The sequence below is a fragment of the Motacilla alba genome, chromosome 11 (assembly GCF_015832195.1).
Source record: "Motacilla alba alba isolate MOTALB_02 chromosome 11, Motacilla_alba_V1.0_pri, whole genome shotgun sequence".
NCBI lineage: Eukaryota > Metazoa > Chordata > Aves > Passeriformes > Motacillidae > Motacilla > Motacilla alba.
Window position 1 is genome coordinate 20120837 of NC_052026.1, and position 13477 is coordinate 20134313.

The window sequence follows — 13477 nt, forward strand, 5'->3', positions numbered from 1 at the left end:
GGAGTGGCCGGTCCCTGTCCCTCACCGGTCACTGGTTGGGGGGTGACAGGGTGACACCTTCCCAGTGCCTCCTCCCCCCCGAGCGCCTGCCGGGGGTCTCCTGGGGCTGGCTCCGTGCCCTGCCCGCACCCGATGCCAGTGCCGGGTGACGGTGATGCCGGTTCCGGTGCAGCACCGGAGCCGCTGCCGGTGCCGCCGGTATAGCAGCTGTGCCGTGATGCCTGCGATGGTGCCAGTGCCGGTGCAGCACTGGTGCTGCTGATGCCGGTGCCGCCGGTGCCGCCGGTGCTGCCGGTGCCGCCGGTGCCGGTCATCACTCCCGCAGTGCAGGGCTGGGGCCGGTGCCAGGTACTGCCGGTGCGAGGCGGGTTCGCGGGGGTTGCGGGCGGAGCTGGAGCCGGTGCCGGTGCTGGTGCCGGGGGCGGTGCCGGCGGTGCCGGTGCCGGTGCCGGTGCCGGGCGGGGCCCCCGCGGGCTGCGGGCGGTGCCGGCCCCGCCGCGGTATAAAGGGGCCGCACGGGCCGGGCCGGGCGCGCAGCGGCGGCGGCGGGTGGGGAGCGGCGGCACCACCACCGGCACCTCCACGGTGAGTCCCGGTCCCTCCTTTTCCCTCACGGCCCGCCGGTGCCGGCTCGGGGTGCCCCGCGGTGCCGTGAGACCGGCAGCACGGGAGGCTGCGGGGCCGGGGGTAACGGGCAGTCGGGAGCGCCGGGGGCTGCGGGACCGGGAGGAGCCGGGAGCGCCGGGGGCTGCGGGAGCGGGGGGAAGCCGGAGCGGGGGGCTGCCCCGGGGGGGCTGCCCGGGGGGTGCCGGGGGTCCCTGGGGTGGCTCCGCGCCCTGCCCGCACCCCCGCACGTGCTCGTGCACCCCCGACCTGCCCGCACCCCCTGCCCGCGTCCCGGTGCGCCTCCGCAGCCCCGTCCTGACCGCGCTGCCCGTCCCATCCCGCAGCGGGCGGGGGTCCGGCTGCTGCCATCCCCGCAGCCGGGGGTCCCGCCGCACGCGCTCCGGTGGAGGAGGGCTCCGGGCGGCCGCGGTTTCCCCGGGGACATCCCGGTCCCTGACATCCCCGTGCCCTTCCCTGTCCTCCAGCCCGGCCATCGCCTGCGAGCAGCCGTGCTCCTGCTCGGGGGGATGGGGGGTGCTGGAGCTGCGCTCAGTGGGGTACTTGGGACCCCTGCACCCCACCTGGCACCGCACACGGTGGGGCGTGTGGGACCCCCGCACCTCCTCTGGCCCCGCGGAGGCGCTGGGAAGGTGTCACCCCCAAACCGGTGACCGGCGAGGGACAGGGTGGCCGTGGGGCAGCAGAGGAGCAGGGCCACCCCGCTTTCGCGTTCTGGGTGACCTGATGGGGAGGATGTCCCCCCGCCCTGATGGCGCCCCGTGTCCCCCCAGATGCCAGGGAGCCTCTCCACGGCCCTGCGTGTCGTGGGGACCAGCCTCTTCGCCGTGGCGGTGCTGGGGGGAATCCTGGCCGCCTACGTCACAGGGTACCAGTTCATCCACACGGAGAAGCACTACCTCTCCTTCGGGCTCTACGGGGCCATCCTGGGGCTGCACCTCTTCATCCAGAGCCTCTTCGCCTTCCTGGAGCACCGGCGCATGCGGGGCGAGGGGCAGCCGGTGCGGCCGGGGCGCTCGGTGGCCCTCTGCATCGCCGCCTTCCAGGAGGATCCCGACTACCTGACCAAGTGCCTGCGCTCCGTCAAGCGCATCGCCTTCCCCGACCTCAAAGTGGTGATGGTGGTGGACGGCAACGGCCCCGACGACACCTACATGCTGGACATCTTCCACGATGTGATGGGCTCCGAGCACTCCGGCAGCTACATCTGGAGGAGCAACTTCCACGCGTGGGGCGAGGGGGAGACGGAGGCCGGGCTGCGGGAAGGGCTGGCCCGTGTTCAGGCGCTGGTCCGCAGCAACACCTACTCCTGCATCCTGCAGAAGTGGGGCGGCAAGCGGGAGGTGATGTACACGGCCTTCCGGGCGCTCGGAGACTCCGTGGACTATATCCAGGTGCATGCACGGGCTGGGGGACGTGGGCCGTGAGCGTCCTGGCCGGAGGGGCTGTGGGTGGAACGGGAGCAGCCCCGGGAATCCCCAGTAGCACCTGAGTGCCTGGCACCAGATCTGGCCCCGTGCGCTGGCCAAAAGCCGCCAGGGCTGGGGGCTGCTGGCGCTGGGGTGGCTGAGGTGTTGAGTGCTGCCCACGCTGCTGCCCATGGGTGTCCCATCTGCTCCTCAGCACACGGCCTGCTATGGTGTCATCCCGTGGGACAGTGTGGCACGGGGTGCCCACCTGTGGTGACTGGGACGGGTCCTCCCTCAGTGCCAGCAGCCAGAGACGGGTGTCCTGGGCAGCGGTGCCCCAGTACCACCGGGTGCTCTGCTCCCCTCCATCGCCTGCCGGTCTCCGGGGCTCTGCCTGGTCTCGCCGTCCGTGGCTCAGGCTTGCCTGGCTGTGGGCTGGGCTGTCTGCCGGGCGCGCGTGGGCGGCGGGAGCGGGGCTCGACGTTCCCTCTGCCCCCAGGTGTGTGACTCAGACACGGTGCTGGACCCCGCCTGCACCGCCGAGATGCTCCGCATCCTGGAGGCCGACCCCCACGTCGGCGGCGTCGGCGGCGACGTGCAGGTACCCTGGCGTGAGGGAGGGCAGGGCCGGGGGCCCCAGGGGGCTGCAGCGCTGCCGGGGCTCACATCCATCCCCTCCCCAGATCCTGAACAAGTACGACTCGTGGCTCTCCTTCCTGAGCAGCGTGCGGTACTGGATGGCCTTCAACGTGGAGCGCGCGTGCCAGTCGTACTTCGGGTGCGTGCAGTGCATCAGCGGCCCCCTGGGCATGTACCGCAACGCGCTGCTGCAGCAGTTCCTCGAGGACTGGTACCACCAGACCTTCCTGGGCAGCAAGTGCAGCTTCGGGGACGACCGGCACCTCACCAACCGCGTGCTCAGCCTGGGCTACCGGACCAAGTACACGGCTCGCTCCAAGTGCCTGACGGAGACGCCCACGCGGTACCTGCGCTGGCTCAACCAGCAGACCCGCTGGAGCAAGTCCTACTTCCGCGAGTGGCTCTACAACGCGCTCTGGTTCCACAAGCACCACCTCTGGATGACCTACGAGTCGGTGGTCACCGGCTTCTTCCCCTTCTTCCTCATCGCCACGGTCATCCAGCTCTTCTACCGCGGCCGCGTCTGGAACATCCTCCTGTTCCTGCTGACGGTGCAGCTGGTGGGCGTCATCAAGGCCACCTACGCCTGCTTCCTGCGCGGCAGCGCCGAGATGATCTTCATGTCCCTCTACGCCCTCCTCTACATGTCCAGCCTGCTGCCCGCCAAAATCTTCGCCATTGCCACCATCAACAAGTCGGGCTGGGGCACCTCAGGGCGCCGCACCATCGTGGTGAACTTCGTGGGGCTGCTGCCAGTGTCCGTGTGGGTGGCGGTGCTGCTGGGCGGGCTGGCCTACACCGCCTACAGCCAGGACCTCTTCAGCGAGACCGAGGTGGCCTTCCTCGTCTCGGGTGCCATCCTCTATGCCTGCTACTGGGTGGCCCTGCTCACCCTCTACCTGGCCATCGTTGCCCGCCGCTGCGGCAAGAGGCAGGAGCAGTGTGGGCTGGTCTTCACTGAGGTCTGACCGTGGGGTGGTCCCGTGCCAGGCTCATCCCACGTGCCACGGTGATCCGACGTGTCGGGGTAACCGCCGCCGTCCCCTCTTCCCCGTCCCGGAACCACCAGGTGCTGGGGTGATCCCACATGCCGGAGTGAACACCCCCAGTCCCCTTTTTCCCAATCCCGGAGCTGCTGGGCAGCGCTGAGCGCTCCCAACCCTCGGCATTTCTCACCAGATCTTGAAATCTCGCTTTTTTTCCCTTTATTAAGATGCAAACTTTTCCTATCTTTTCATTTTTCCACCCCAAGCTGGCCACAGAGAAGCCGAGCCAGGGCTGCCCATCACCCAGCCAGGTGCTGCCAGCTCCATCCCAGCTGTGCCCTATGGAGCATCCTGGTGTGGAGCGCTGCTGGCCGCGCTCCCCACACCCCGCTCCAGAACCTTCCGCCCTTCGGTGCTTTTTACAGGGATTTCAGTCCCACCTCCGTGGTGCTACAGCACTTCCCACCCCCAGGACACACAGTCTCTGTCGGCACGGTGCCAGCGCTGCTGGCTGGTGCCGCCTCTGCCCCACGGCTGCGTGCTGGCACGTACCCACGGGCAGCCCCCAGGCCTTCCGGGGGGTCTGGCTGCTCCAGGAGGGCAGCAGCTTCCTTCAGCTTTGCCAAAGAGCCAAGGGGGGATCCTGGCATGGAGAGACTGGGAAAACTGGGGGGGCTGTGTGCCGGCCGGGGCGATGCTGGACAGCCTCTGGGGCCGTGTCATGCTCTGGCCAACCCACGGCCCCGTTGCTCCCACCCCGCTACCTTCCCAGCAGTGGGGAGATGGGGATTTAGGCAAGGTGCTTCCCAACTTTCCCCTCCCCAGGGAATTCACCTGTGGGTCCTTTTTTCAGGACTTGGATAAAAAACCCCTTTCTACGATGGAGCTTTTAGCTGGTTTTTGTTTAATTTAATACAAGGTTTTTTAGAAGACTTTTGTAGCTCTTTGGTATTGTCGCAGACGGTTTGTAAATCTATTTATTTTTGAACCTGCCAGGGGAATTGTTTTTTCCATATTTCGGGAGGAAAAGGCTGGTTTTTATATCCTGACGGAGTTGTGGAAATAAAGACTTGAAGTGAGGACACACGGTGTGTTTTGGGGAGGGTCCCTGAACCCCCTGCCCAACCTGAGGGAGGTTGGTCCCGAGTCCCTGCGTGGCACTGGTGTCCCTGCAGCTGCAGGGAGGGAGCAGGAGTCATCTCCACACTGGCACCTCCATGGACCCCTGGGACCTGCTGCACACCTGGGCAGCCCCTGGGTGGGACACCCCTGCCCAGGCTCACGGGAAGTCCCTGTCTACCAGGAGCCGTGTCCCCTGGGGTGATCCACAGGGTCTGTGGCCAAGAGCTCGGTTGCTCTCTGAAAAGAGTCATTTTTTGGGTGACAAGTGACCCAGGGAGGGCCCTGGGTGCCCAGACACAGGGCCCAGCAGTGCCAGAGTCCCCTGTGCAGGGCAGGGATGAGGTCCTGGATCTCCCCAAGTCCCTGCTGCTTTTTCCAGCAGCAGATCACAGTCTGTAGCCCACATCCTTCCCCTCAGACCTTCTTGGGCACTTGGGTGATGATGGGCTTGGGGCGGGTTTTGAAGAGCAGTTTGGTTTTGATGAGGGCAGTGACGGTGTAGTGGCCGTGGGGCCCCACGGGGCTGGGCTGGGAGGCTCCTCCCTGCTTCACCAGCACAGCAAACGGCTTCTCCAGCTGCACCACCTTCCCGTAGAGGATGTGGTGACCCACGATGAGCACGGGGACACCCTGGGGAGAGCGGAGGGTGAGGCTGGGCTGGTCTGTCCCCGGCAGCCCCGGCAGTGTCCAGCCTCACCTCACAGGTGTAGTGCAGGTCTCCCAGCAGGCTCCCAGCCAGGTCCCCGCTCTGCCGCGGCTCCACCTCGCCCTGCAGCTCCAGCAGCACCCACTGCGCCAGCGGCCCCGTGCCGCCGCTGGGGGAGAGAGGGGCAGGGTCACCCGGGCCCAGCAGGCGCAGGGGCCGCGGGGCCGGGACCCGCGGGGCTCACCTGGAGATGACGATCTGCACCATGCCGGGCCCTGCCAGGGGCTGCAGAGACACAGTCAGGGCAGGGGGAGCGGGGAGGGGAGCAGAAGCCCCTGGCCCTTCCCCTCTGGGGGCCCCAGCATGAACTTCCACCCCCGTTCCCCATAGATCCCCCCAATGCACAGACCCCGTTCTGGGCTCACAGATCCTGAGATCCATCACCCCAGCCCCTATAGAATGTCCCCGGGCCCTGCAGCCCCCCGTTCCCCACAGCTCCCCCAGCCCCGGCCCTCCTGCCCTCCAGGTCCAGCCCCAGCGCCCCCAGCCGCCGTGCCCCGAGCCCGGACCCGCCCCGACGCTTCCCCTCCCCGGCCCCCGTGCCCAGAGAGCGCCCCGGGCCCAGACCCCGCTGCGGGCCCTGCAGCCTCCCCCGGACACCGCAGGCCGCTCGAGCCGGCTCCGTGCCGCGGGCCCTGCGCCCCCGGTGCCGCCGCCCGCTCCCGCGGGGCGCTGGTGCCCTCCAGCGGCGCCGGTGCCGCGGGGCCGGCCCGGGGCAGCCCGGCCGGGTCTCCCGGGCCCGGCTCCCTCCCGCCGGCACCGTGCGCTCTCCCCGCTCCCGCCCCGGCCCCGCCGCCCCGGCCCCGCTCCCGCACCGGCCGCCGGCCCCGCACGAATCTCCCGCCGCGCCGCCGCTTCCGCTTCCGGTGCCGCGCGGGCCCCGGGGCAGCTCCGGTTCCGGCGCGCCGCGCGCACGTGGGGCGGAGCGGGAGCCGCGCCGCGCCGAGCCGAGCCGAGCCGAGCCGAGCCGAGCCGAGCGGCGGGGGCCGGCGGGGCGCGATGGGCGAGTTCGAGGTGCACCGGGTGCGCTTCTTCGGGCTGGTGCCGGCGGGCGTGCGCTGCCTCGCCTGCCACCCCCGCGGCTCCCGCCTGGCCCTGGCCCGCACCGACGGCGCCGTCGAGGTGTTCAACTTCGCCGCCAACTACTTCCAGGAGAAGGTGAGGGCGCCGGTACGGGCCGTACGGGGATGTACCGGGATGTACCGAGCCTGTCCGGGCCCGCCGTGTCGAGCCCGGGACCAGGCTGGACCTGGCCCTACGGATCCGTACCGAGCCTGTACCGGGCCGGTGCCGAGCCTCAGCGGGGCTGTACCGGGCGGTGTCCGGCCGTGCCGCTCCGCACCGGGCGGTGCCGCGGTGTGACCCCGTCCCTGCGCAGGTGATCCCCGGGCACGAGGCGCGCTCGGTGGAGTCGCTGTGCTGGGCGGCCGGGGACCGGCTCTTCGGGGCCGGGCTCGGCGGGGACATCACCGAGTACGACCTGTCCGGGCTGAGCGCGGCCCGCGGCGTCGATGGCGGCGGAGGACCCATCTGGAGCATGGTGGCCAACAGCAGCGGCACCCAGCTGGCGGTGAGTCCCGCCGGGAGCGGCTCCGGGGCCGGCGGCGGCGGGAGAGGGTCCCGCTGTGCCCCGCGCTGATCCCGGCCCCCGCAGATCGGCTGCGAGGACGGCTCTGTCAAGATCTTCCAAGTGGTTCCTGGGGGGGTCCAGTTCGAGCGGAACCTGGACAGGCGGAAAGGTGGGTCCTGGCTGCAGCAGCATCCCTCTGGGCGTCCCGGTGACCGCGGGGCCGCCAGCCCGCAGGCTCTCACACGGAACTTCCCTCCCTCACCCCCAGGCCGTGTCCTGTGCCTCTCCTGGCACCCCTCGGACACTCACATCGTGGCTGGCTCCATCGATTTCTTCCGTGTGATCGACGTCGCTTCAGGTACCTCCTGTCCCGGGAGCAGCCCCATCCCATCTCTCCTGTCCCGGGAGCAGCCCCATCCCATCTCTCCTGTCCCGGGAGCAGCCCCATCCCATCTCTCCTGTGCCGGGAGCAGCCCCATCCCATCTCTCCTGTCCCGGGAGCAGCCCCATCCCTTCTCTCCTGTCCCGGGAGCAGCCCCATCCCATCTCTCCTGTCCCGGGAGCAGCCCCATCCCATCTCTCCTGTCCCGGGAGCAGCCCCATCCCATCTCTCCTGTGCCGGGAGCAGCCCCATCCCATCTCTCCTGTCCCGGGAGCAGCCCCATCCCATCTCTCCTGTGCCCAGCCCCATCCCATCTCTCCTGTCCCGGGAGCAGCCCCATCCCTTCTCTCCTGTCCCGGGAGCAGCCCCATCCCATCCCCCGGGACCCCCGGCACCCACTGGCCCCGCCCAGCACCAGGGGATCCCCCGGGCACCCCCAACCTTCTCCCACTGCAGGCCAGACGGTGCAGAGGGTCATGGTGAACCACCACGTGGAGAAGGCCAAGCGCGAGTGCGTGGTGTGGGCCGTCGCCCTGCTGTCCAGCGGCACCGTGGTCAGCGCCGACTCCTTTGGGAGGGTGCAGTTCTGGGACTGGGAGCAGGGCACGCTGGCGGAGTCCCACGCCGTCAGCACCTCGGCCGTGCTCTCGCTGGCCGTGTCACAGGTGGGTGACGCCCCCAGGTCCCCCCCCGGGCTGACAGGGAGCGGGAGCTGCTGCGCTCTGCCTCCTGGCAGTGCGCTCCTGTTGTTGCCTGCTCCCACAGCCCCGTCCCGTTTCCCTCTGCAGAAGGAGGACAGCATAATCGTGGGCACCTCGACCGGTGCCACCTACCATCTGCAGCTGCTGCCAGTGAGGCTGGGCGGGCTGGAGAAACGCTGGGTGCGGACGAAGCCCTTCCAGTTCCACAGCCACGACGTGCGGGCCGTGGCACACAGCCCCACCGCCCTCATCTCCGGGGGTAGGACTGCTGGTGGCACCGGGACGGGGCAGGATCTCCCCTCCCAGTGCCGGCTGGGCTCATCTGTGCTTGGCTTCCAGGCCTAGACGCCCAGCTGGTGATCCGCCCGCTGATGGAGAAGGTGCAGAAGAAGAGCTACGACGCAGCGCTCCGAAAATTCACCTTCCCCCACGTGAGTGGTGCATGGACGGGGCTCTTGGAGCTGGTGGGGCTGGCAGGGCTGGATCTCCCTGCCCCTCCAGGTGCCCTCATTGCCCTGCCAAGGTTCCTTCCCTGTCCCCGGCTCCCTCCTCTGCCCCGTTGTGTCTCCTTTCCTGGTACATCTGCACTCTCTGCCAAGAAGCAGTGCAAGTTGTCAAGCTGGTCTTGCTGGTCCTGCTGGGTCTCCATCTCCAGGCTCCCATCCCACGGGATCTGATTTCCCTGCTCTGCCCCGCACCCCAGGGCATTCCGGCTGTGCCCCAGCCCGTTGTGCCAGGCTGTGTGTCCCTGACATCCCGCCTGTTTTTCCACGCAGCGACGCCTCGTCTCCTGCGCCAGGAAAGCCCGGCTGCTCCTCTTCCAGTTCTCCCAGTACCTGGAGCTCTGGAGACTCGGCTCCACGGAGGAGACCGGTGAGTCACAGGTGCAGCTGTCCGGTGTCAGCTCCCTGGCAGAGCCCGGGCTGCCAGCAGGCTTTTGGGATTGAGCCGTCCTGGGCCTCAGGGAAGGATCTGGGCACTCCCCCAGGATCCCCAGCTGCTCAAAGAGCCCCGTGTGGTTTTCCCACTCTCACTGGTGGTCCATGCATTCCTTTCCCAGGAAAGGATGGTGAGGTCCTTCCCTTGTGCCGGATGCCCGAGCACCTCGTGCAGCTCAAGAGCAAGGTAGGGCAGGGGTGCCCCCGGGGGGTGTGTGCTGGGCTCTGGGGGTTCCTCGGGCCCCCCTCATTCCCGTGGCGTTCCCAGGGCCCGGAGCACATCTACTGCAGCTGCGTCTCCCCCTGTGGCACCTGGCTGGGCTACTCCACGGCCTCGCGCTTCCAGCTGTACCGCGTGCGCTGCGACGGGGACGGCGTCAGCCTCGGGAAGGTCAGGGGGCTGGGGGGCTGCGGGGTGCTGGGGGCTGGCGCGGCCACTGCCACTCCTGGGGAGCGTTGGTGGCAGCGGGGTGGCTGCCAGCGCTGCGTTCTCCCCGCTCCCAGGTCCCCAAAGTGCCCAAGCTGGTGCCTCCAGCCTACCAGCTCCAGTTCTCCGCCGACTCCGACAGCCTCTTCGTGGGCTCCGCTCGAGGAGCCGTCCACGTCCTGCAGCTGCTGGAGCCGGGGGGCTGCAAACACCTGCACACACTGCGGCCACCCTCAGGTGTGGGCCGGGGCAGCTGGGCTGGCCTGGGGGTTCCTGGGCTCTGCATCCCCCTCCCCTGCGGGTGCAGAGGGGGTGTGGGGGTGTCCCCCTTTCCTGCCCTGAGGGGAGTGTGAGTCTCTCCTGGGGGTGTTTGTGCCCTCGTGGCCTGGCACCGGGCAGTCTGGGGGGACGTGGGGCTGGGTGTCTCTGGGGTTTGGGGCTGCCAGCACCCCTCTGAGCCCCGGGCTGTCTGCAGGCTGCTCCGAGGCCGTTTACCTGCTGGCGCCGAGCGCGGACGGGCACTGGCTGGCAGCCGTCAGCGGCGACTGGGCCATCCACATCTACAACCTGAAATGCTTCAAGGTGGGCCTGGGAGTGACCCCCCAGCCTCAGCAGACACGGGCTGGGGGACTCAGCAGGCAGTGCCCCCCTGGGAGCCATCACTGCACCCCTGGAGCAGGGCTGGGGTGGGTGGGTGTGTGGGAAAGGGGCTCGGAGGCAGTCCTGGAGGTTCTGGTCAGGGGTGGGTGTGTGGAAAGGGGCTCGGAGGCAGTCCTGGGGGTTCTGGTCAGGGGTGGGTGTGTGGGAGAGCTGTCAGCAGTGGCCCTGGCGGGTCCCATCCGTGCACTGTCCCCTCCTGCAGCATCACTGCGTGGTGCCCAGCTACGACTGCGCCGTATCGGCCCTCGCCATCCACCCCAGCACCAACAACCTCGTCATCGCCTACTCGGACCAGCAGGTAGGAGCTCTCCTGGTCGAGCTCTCGTGGCCCCGCTCCCTTCCCTGTGCCTGTCTCCTGCCTCCGTGGCGGCCCCGGCTGGGGCTGCTGGCAGGAGCGGGCGCCCCGAGCGCGTCCCCGCTGTGGTGTCCCGCAGCTGTTTGAGTTCAGCATCCCCGAGAAGCAGTACACGAGCTGGAGCCGCGCCGTGCAGAGCCGGGGGCTGCACCGCGCCTGGCTGGAGCGCGACTCGCCCATCACCCACATCGCCTTCAACCCCAAGAACCCCTCACACATCCTGCTCCACGACACCTACCTGCTCTGCGTGCTCGACAAGTCCCTGGTGAGCCGGCGGGAGGGCCGGGGGTGCCTGGGGTGCTCCTGGGGGAGCCTGACCCGCCCTGTGCCCGCTCCCGCAGCCCCTGCCCGACGACAGCGCCCTCCTGATGAACCAGAGCACCCTGAAACAGCTCCCAGAGACGGCCAGGAAGCGGCAGCTCCACGCCTTCAAGATCTGCAAGAAGTTCCAGGTGGGTGATGGTGTTGGGGAGCGGGGTCAGGGAGGTGCTCGGGCACTGGGGAAGGACTCAGAACCAGGGTATGGACAGGACACAGGAATGGCTTGCTGCTGCCAGAGGGCAGGGATGGATGGGATAGTGGGATGGAATTGTTCCCTGGCAGGGTGGGCAGGCCCTGGCACAGGTGCCCAGAGAAGCTGTGGCTGCCCCTGCATCCCTGGCAGTGTCTAAGGACAGGTTGGACAGTGCTTGGATCAGCCTGGGATAGCAGAAGGTGTCCCTGCCCATGGCAGGGGGTGGAACGAGATCCCTTTAAGGTGCATTCTACTCCACACCATTCCCTGATTCCATGATTCCCTTGCAGCCACTGCTCTTCATGGATCTGCTGGACAAGAACTGCCTGGTTGTGGTGGAACGACCCATCATGGACTTCAAAACCCAGCTGCCTCTGCCTGTGCAACAGAAGAAGTTTGGCACCTGAGAGCAGAAGAAGCCACTCCAACCTTGGGAACTGTCTCTGTGCTGCCTTCCTGGGGCACTGTAAGGTTTTTCTTAAGGTGCTGTAGGAATAAAACCTCGCTGTTCTGTACATGCCCGGGCTCAGGGCTCGTCCTTGTGTGTTGTCACACCACCATGTGTCATCGTGATTTTCATATCCTTCCAGTTCTCCTCCCCGGGGCGCGGGGACAAGGTGACACCCCAAATTCCATCCCCTTTCCCTCGCAGGGTCTAATCCCAGCGTTGACTTCCTCACATGGGTCCGTGGCTGCTGCCTGGGGCTGGGCACCTCATTCCCTGAGGACGGGGGTCTGTGGGTGCTGCGTGGGGCAGGGGACTGTCATTCCCCCGGGATGGAGGGAGGGAGATCGGGGCTCCCGGAGCGCACGGGAGATGCGAAGCGCAGCCCGTGATCAAACCGCAGCGCGCCAAACGAATCTCAGCGCCAGACATGGCGAGCGGGGGCGTGGCTTCTTGGGCTCCGCCCTCCAGCGCGACCAATCACAGCAGCGCCTGCTTAGCCGCCGCCTCTCTGATTGGTGGCGGCGGAGGTGGGGGCGGGGCGGCCCCACCCCGTCCTCCCGCGCCCCCGAGCCTACCGCAGCGCGCCATGCGGGCGGGGGCGTGGCCGCAAGCCGCGCCCTCCGCCAGGCCACGCCCCTTCCCCGGTGACCGGCGGCGGCGGCGGCGGCATGGCCGTGTGGACCCGGGCTTGTAAAACGGGGCTGCTGGAGCTGCTCCTGCGGGAGCGCTGGGTCCGCGTGTCGGCGGAACTGACCGGGGAAACGCTGAGCTTAACGGCGGAACCGGGAACCGGCGATCCGTCGGTGGTGAACGGCGTGGTGAACGGCAACGCGGAGGCGGCGGCACCCGGTGGCGTGAGGAGGGTGCGGGTGGTGAAAGCGGAGGCGGGAGGGCTCGGGATCAGCATTAAGGGAGGTCGGGAGAATCGGATGCCGGTGCTGATCTCACGGATCTTCCCGGGATTGGCGGCGGAAAGGAGCGGAGCGCTCCGGTTAGGCGACGCCATCCTCGCTGTTAACGGCGTCGATCTCCGCGATGCCACCCACGATCAAGCTGTGCAGGCGCTGAAGAGAGCCGGCAGGGAGGTCATCCTTGAAGGTAACGCCTCAACCCCTTCCTCTGCCCCGAATCCCCGGTACGGGCCCCTGGTGCTCTCCCGTCCCCCGCCCCGGTGCTCCCCCGCCGTTACCGGCTCCCACCACACCTCCCTGCGCTGTCACCGGACTCCTGGACCCCCTTTGGGTCCCTTTTCCGGGTGTGGGACGCCACTCCCCCACCCAGTCCTGGCGCGTTGTGTGTCCCCCAAAACCCCGCAGGCACGGGGGGGGCCCAGGCACGGGGACAGGGAGTGGGGTGTCCTCCCCGGTTGGGCTGTTCCCTCTGGGGCAGGATGGGGACCCCTCACAGCTGGGGACAAGGACAGGATATCTCCACTGGTTGTGTTCCTCCACGGGAGTCTGGGGTCCCGGGGACAGACTCCGGGTCCCCCAGGATAGACTCGTTCCTGTGGCACCTCCCTGAACAGGTTGTCCCCTATCCTTGGTGACAATCCCCAGGCTGGCTGAGTGTCCCCAGGGAGGGTTGTGACCCCGGGCGTTGTTCCAGGGTCTGCCCCTGTCCCTCAGCCCCCCCCGCAGGCTCGGTGTCCCGGTGGGCACGGTGCCCACAGCACAGCTGGCTCGGGACTGGCCCGACGGAGCCACCGGCTCCTGCCCGACCTGTTCCCGGCAGCCCGACAAGCTCGGGCAGGACCTGCCCAGCCCGGCGGCGCGGGGCTCGTGCCAGGGGGCACCGCGAGGCCACGAGCCCCCCGTGCCGTGGGTCAGCGTGGGCTGCCGCACAGTGCTGTGGTGCCACAAACACTGCCCTGGCGTCCTGGCGCGTCCGTCTGTCCTCTGAGCTGTGTGAGGCGGCTCCATGGGCACGGTGCCCGTGTGGCACAGGGTGCAGGGACGGGTGCTGCTGCTTTGCCACGCGCCCCCGGCGCACTGCGGTG

At 68.6% G+C, this 13477-nt stretch overlaps 4 protein-coding genes across 6 annotated transcripts; 3 read left to right on the forward strand and 1 right to left on the reverse strand.

Annotated features, from left to right (window-relative positions):
- The first annotated feature begins 550 nt into the window (after positions 1 to 550).
- HAS3 (hyaluronan synthase 3) lies at positions 551 to 4403 on the forward strand. The gene is made up of 4 exons (XM_038148467.1): positions 551 to 585; positions 1398 to 2018; positions 2533 to 2634; positions 2717 to 4403. The coding sequence occupies exons 2-4, from the start codon at positions 1398 to 1400 to the stop codon at positions 3638 to 3640; spliced, it is 1647 nt and encodes a 548-aa protein (XP_038004395.1). The 5' UTR covers positions 551 to 585; the 3' UTR covers positions 3641 to 4403.
- Positions 4404 to 4545: 142 nt separating this feature from the next.
- Positions 4546 to 6773, reverse strand: CHTF8 (chromosome transmission fidelity factor 8). 3 transcript variants are annotated; one of them, XM_038148470.1, is made up of 4 exons: positions 6756 to 6773; positions 5671 to 5711; positions 5478 to 5595; positions 4546 to 5410 (listed from the first exon to the last, which is right to left on the reverse strand). In XM_038148470.1, the coding sequence occupies exons 2-4, from the start codon at positions 5691 to 5693 to the stop codon at positions 5195 to 5197; spliced, it is 357 nt and encodes a 118-aa protein (XP_038004398.1). In that variant the 5' UTR covers positions 5694 to 5711; positions 6756 to 6773; the 3' UTR covers positions 4546 to 5194. The 3 variants fall into 3 exon arrangements, with proteins under 3 accessions (XP_038004398.1, XP_038004397.1, XP_038004396.1); XM_038148469.1 differs by lacking the exon at positions 6756 to 6773 and adding an exon at positions 6302 to 6346; XM_038148468.1 differs by lacking the exon at positions 6756 to 6773 and having other exon boundaries at positions 5671 to 5891.
- UTP4 (UTP4 small subunit processome component) lies at positions 6434 to 11548 on the forward strand. Its single transcript, XM_038148466.1, has 16 exons — positions 6434 to 6644; positions 6865 to 7056; positions 7141 to 7225; positions 7325 to 7414; positions 7895 to 8103; positions 8227 to 8398; positions 8479 to 8570; positions 8916 to 9012; positions 9200 to 9264; positions 9346 to 9468; positions 9582 to 9741; positions 9980 to 10086; positions 10367 to 10462; positions 10599 to 10784; positions 10861 to 10971; positions 11324 to 11548. The coding sequence occupies exons 1-16, from the start codon at positions 6486 to 6488 to the stop codon at positions 11438 to 11440; spliced, it is 2061 nt and encodes a 686-aa protein (XP_038004394.1). The 5' UTR covers positions 6434 to 6485; the 3' UTR covers positions 11441 to 11548.
- A 571-nt stretch (positions 11549 to 12119) lies between these two features.
- On the forward strand, positions 12120 to 13345 carry SNTB2 (syntrophin beta 2). Its single transcript, XM_038147807.1, has one exon. The coding sequence runs from the start codon at positions 12150 to 12152 to the stop codon at positions 12975 to 12977; it is 828 nt and encodes a 275-aa protein (XP_038003735.1). The 5' UTR covers positions 12120 to 12149; the 3' UTR covers positions 12978 to 13345.
- The last annotated feature ends 132 nt before the right edge of the window (positions 13346 to 13477 follow it).

Coding starts and splice junctions, on each gene's coding strand:
- HAS3 (XM_038148467.1), top strand. CDS start 1,398: ATGCCAGGGAGCCTCTCCACGGCCCTGCGTGTCGTGGGGACCAGCCTC. Junction 2,019..2,532: donor ACTCCGTGGACTATATCCAG/GTGCATGCACGG, acceptor CTCTGCCCCCAG/GTGTGTGACTCAGACACGGT. Junction 2,635..2,716: donor GCGTCGGCGGCGACGTGCAG/GTACCCTGGCGT, acceptor TCCCCTCCCCAG/ATCCTGAACAAGTACGACTC.
- CHTF8 (XM_038148468.1), bottom strand. CDS start 5,867: ATGGATCTCAGGATCTGTGAGCCCAGAACGGGGTCTGTGCATTGGGGG. Junction 5,596..5,670: donor GTGCAGATCGTCATCTCCAG/GTGAGCCCCGCG, acceptor TCTCTCCCCCAG/CGGCGGCACGGGGCCGCTGG. Junction 5,411..5,477: donor ACCTGCACTACACCTGTGAG/GTGAGGCTGGAC, acceptor CGCTCTCCCCAG/GGTGTCCCCGTGCTCATCGT.
- UTP4 (XM_038148466.1), top strand. CDS start 6,486: ATGGGCGAGTTCGAGGTGCACCGGGTGCGCTTCTTCGGGCTGGTGCCG. Junction 9,013..9,199: donor CGGCTCCACGGAGGAGACCG/GTGAGTCACAGG, acceptor TTCCTTTCCCAG/GAAAGGATGGTGAGGTCCTT. Junction 9,469..9,581: donor ACGGCGTCAGCCTCGGGAAG/GTCAGGGGGCTG, acceptor CCCCGCTCCCAG/GTCCCCAAAGTGCCCAAGCT.
- SNTB2 (XM_038147807.1), top strand. CDS start 12,150: ATGGCCGTGTGGACCCGGGCTTGTAAAACGGGGCTGCTGGAGCTGCTC.